Genomic DNA, 4,093 nt, shown 5'->3' with positions numbered 1-4,093 from the left:
TCCACCGCCGCCCCGTCTCCCTTCCACCGCCGCCCCGTCTCCCTTCCTTGAAACTCGTCTCAGCACAGAGGCAACAGAGTGGCCAGCAGGGGGCACCCGAGCCCGTCCCTGGAGCACAAAGACCCCCGATCCTGCACCGAGCCTGCTATCACCCAGAGTAGGGTTGTGGGGGACAGGCTCCCATTTCCAAGTTTGTTAACTCCATGTGTACATATTCAGCCCAACGCCTCGGGTGAGAGACACTCCACCAAGCACTCAACTGTTCCCCTGCCTGCCACCCTCACGGCATGTCCATCCTCTCCTCACTCCACAGCCAACTCCCCATGGACCCCAGAGTCCCGTCCAGGCCGTGATACGCCTCCCACCTCCCAAAACGGGGAGGCCAGGAGGTGGCCGAGCAGCAGGGACAGGTCCTCAGCCTCGTCTCATCGCGGGGACTCGCAACTCTCAGCCTTCACACTCACACTGAAGCCAGGCGGCCCCCGGGGCCTGCACTTACGGGACAGTGAGTGGGCCCCTCGGGGCAAGTACTCCAACAGCAGCGGGCCGTCGTCCCCCAGCACGTCCGCCTTGAGCGACAGCAGGCTGTTCTTACTCATGAGCGCTGCGCGCAGGTTGGCCACCGCCGTGGCCTGGTGCAGAGCGTCATCCTTCTCCGGGGTGAGGGGAGGGCCCAGATAGCTGGCTTCTCCTCCCAGGAGACCCTCCTCGACCTGTGCATAGAGCTCCGGCCTCTCTCCTCGGCTGTCGGAGCTGCTGGCTTCAGTGACGGTCAGGTCTGCATCTGGGGACAGAAGGACACGTGTCAGAAGACACACAGGTGGTTCCCAGACTCTCCCAGTGGGACAGGTGACAAATTTAGAAGGATGCGACCAGCTTCTGCCTGGGCTACGGAGCAGCATAACGTCCAGTTCAGCACAGCAGCTCTGGCCCGGCCTTTCCTGCCCACCCAGGCCCCATGGTGGCGGCGGAGTCACAGCCAAGGCTTTGGAGGGTGGCTCAACCCACAACAATGGGGTTGCCCTCCCTGGATGGGGGAACAGGCTGCAGACCTGCTTCCAGGCTCTGCTCTAGGGCCAAGCACCAGAGTCAGAAGCTCCTGGGGCTGCAGTATTCCCATCTCTCAAGGAAGAGAAGCTCAAAATGGACCAATGATGTGAAAGCTAAATCCCTAAAATTCATAGAAGAAAATCTGCATGATCTCAGATTTGTCAATAGGTTCTTAGACACAAAAACAACAGCACGAGCAACAAAATAAATTGGACTCATCGAAATCAAAGTGTCTGTGCTTCAAAGGACACTACCGAGAAAGTGACGTCAGGTGCGGTGGCTCATGCCTGTAATCCCAGCACTTTGGGAGCCGAAGGCATGCGAATTACCTGAGATCAGTTCAAGACCAGTGTGACCAACATGATGAAACCTCATCTCTACTAAAAATACAAAAATTAGATGGATGTGGTGGCACGCACCTGTAATCCCAACTACTCAGGAGGCTAAGGCAGGAGAATCACTTGAACCCGCGAGGTGGAGGTTGCAGTGAGCTGAGATCATACCACTGCACTCCAGCCTGGGCAACAGAGTGAGCAAGGTTCCATCTTAAAACAAACAAAAAATTGCAACTCATATAACCGATAATAAAATTACAAGTACTGTAACTCAACATAAAAATGAGCAAAAAATCTGACTAGACATTTGTCCAAAGAAGGCATATAAATGGCCGAGACGCGCACAAAGAGACAGCCAACATCACCAATCACTAAGGAAACGCAAAGGAAAACCACAGTGCGGTTCCACTGCAACCCGCTAGGATGGCTGGAAACAAAACACCAGGCCAGGCACCATGGCTCACGCTGTGGTCCCAACATTTTCGGAGGCTGAGTCGGGAAGATCTCTTGAGAACAGGAGTTTAAGACCAGCCTGGGCAACACAGCAGGACAAAAAATTAAAACAAAATTGGCTGGGCACAGTGGCTCATGCCTGTAATCCCAGCACTTTGGGAGCCCAAGGCGGGTGGATCACAAGGTCAGGAATTCAAGACCAGCCTGGCCAAGATGGTGAAACCCCATCTGTACTAAAAATACAAAAATTAGCCAGGCACAGTGGCAGGCGCCTATAATCCCAGCTACTTGGGAGGCTGAGGTAGGAGAATTGCTTGAACCTGGGGGGGCCGAGGTTGTAGTGAACCGAGATTGCACCACTGCACTTCAGCCTGGGTGACAGAGTGACACTCCATCTCAAAAAAATAAATAAACAAAATGAAATCAAACAAAATTAGCTGAGCATGGTGGCTCCTACCTGTGGTCCTGGCTGCTCAGGAGGGTGAGGTGGGAGGATCACTGGAGCCTGGGAGGTTGAGGCTGTGGTGGGCTGTGATAGAGCCACTGTACTCCGGTCTAGGTGACAGAGCAAGACCCCATCTCAGAAAAAAAAAAAAAAAGGCCAGATAATGTTGGCAAGGATGCAAAGAAATTACAACCCTAGAACCTTGCTGTTAACAGAGTAAGATGGTGCCACTTTGAGGAGGAGGAGGAGGTCGGCGGGTCTTCCCAACAGTAAGTGCAGGAGTCACCACGTGGCCCAGCAGTTCCAAGTGCAGGCGTGCAGGTACCTCAGAGAAACAAAACCACACAGAACCTCGTCCAGGACCCTCCCACAGTTATTCACAACAGCCAAAAGCTGGAGCCGCCGCCAAGTCCATCGATGGACACACGAATAAACACAACGTGGTCCATCCACACAACTGAATATTCTGCAGCCATGAGAAGGAATGAAAGCCTGACACAGGCCCCCCGCACAGAGGAGCTCTGAAAACACACTCAGTGAAGAAAGCCAGACACAGAAGGCCACGTGTCACTTCATTTCCGTTAGCTATCAGGCAAGTCTAGTGACAGAAAGGAGATCTGTGGCTGCAAAAGGGGCTGAGGAAAGGGTCTTGGGTGAGAGCTAAGTGGTCCAGGGTTTCCTTTTGAGCTGAGGAAAGTGTTCCAAAGGCTTCGTGCTGATGGCTAACCTACGCTACGAATACACCAAAAACCTCTGAATTGCAAACGTTGGCGCCGTCCCTCAACAAAGCTGCTGCTTAACAAGAAAAGGTGCCCACTCGAGTCATGAATTCAATGGATTCCTTCAGGGTCCCCCTCAGGCCAGCTAAGGCTTCACGGAGAAGCCTCCCTCTAGGGGGGCTGCGTGGGGAACGAAGAAATCACCCCAGAACGTGCTGAGCGACGTGTGATCTGCAGACGTTTTCCCACAGCAAGAGAACGGATGTTTCAGCGCGGTCCTTGCCAGGAGCCGGGATCGAAGCACAGAAACAGGCGCGTGGGTTGGGGGACTCGGAGCAGGGGCACAGGTGACGTGTGCAAACAGCGCTGGGAGAAACACGCACACATCGCTCGCTCACAGGTGCGCTCGCAGACGCCCTCACGCATGCACTCACAGCTGCTGCTCACAGATGTCCTCAGAGACGCACTCGCACACACCACTCAGACGCCTTCACACACGCCCTCACGCACGCACTCACACACGCCCTCACAGCTGCTGCTCACAGATGTCCTCAGAGACGCACTCGCACACACCACTCAGACGCCTTCACACACGCCCTCACGCACGCACTCACACACGCACTCACAGCTGCTGCTCACAGATGTCCTCAGAGACGCACTCGCACACACCACTCAGACGCCCTCACACACGCCCTCATGCACGCACTCACACACGCACTCACAGCTGCTGCTCACAGATGTCCTCAGAGACGCACTCGCACACACCACTCAGACGCCTTCACACACGCACTCACGCACGCACTCACAGCTGCTGCTCACAGATGTCCTCAGAGACGCCCTCACACACACCACTCAGACAATGCCCTCACACACGCCCTCACACACGCCCTCACGCACACACTCACAGCTGCTCACAGATGTCCTCAGAGACGCACTCACACACACCACTCAGACGACGCCCTCACACACGCCCTCACGCACGCACTCACACACGCACTCACAGCTGCTGCTCACAGATGTCCTCAGAGACGCACTCGCACACACCACTCAGACGCCTTCACACACGCCCTCACGCACGCACTCACACACGC

At 55.3% G+C, this 4,093-nt stretch overlaps 1 protein-coding gene across 1 annotated transcript in view; it reads right to left on the bottom strand.

The window, feature by feature from the left end:
- The window catches only part of ZBTB46 (zinc finger and BTB domain containing 46), a 56,908-nt gene that overhangs the window by 33,383 nt on the left and 19,432 nt on the right, over positions 1-4,093 (bottom strand). The window contains 1 exon segment of the mRNA XM_032256979.1: positions 500-784. Coding sequence (XP_032112870.1) covers positions 500-784 — 285 coding nt within the window.

The sequence above is a fragment of the Sapajus apella genome, unplaced genomic scaffold, assembly GCF_009761245.1.
Source record: "Sapajus apella isolate SASKATOON/1434 unplaced genomic scaffold, GSC_monkey_1.0 scaffold96, whole genome shotgun sequence".
Lineage (NCBI taxonomy): Eukaryota > Metazoa > Chordata > Mammalia > Primates > Cebidae > Sapajus > Sapajus apella.
This window is presented reverse-complemented; position numbering and strand designations above follow the sequence as displayed.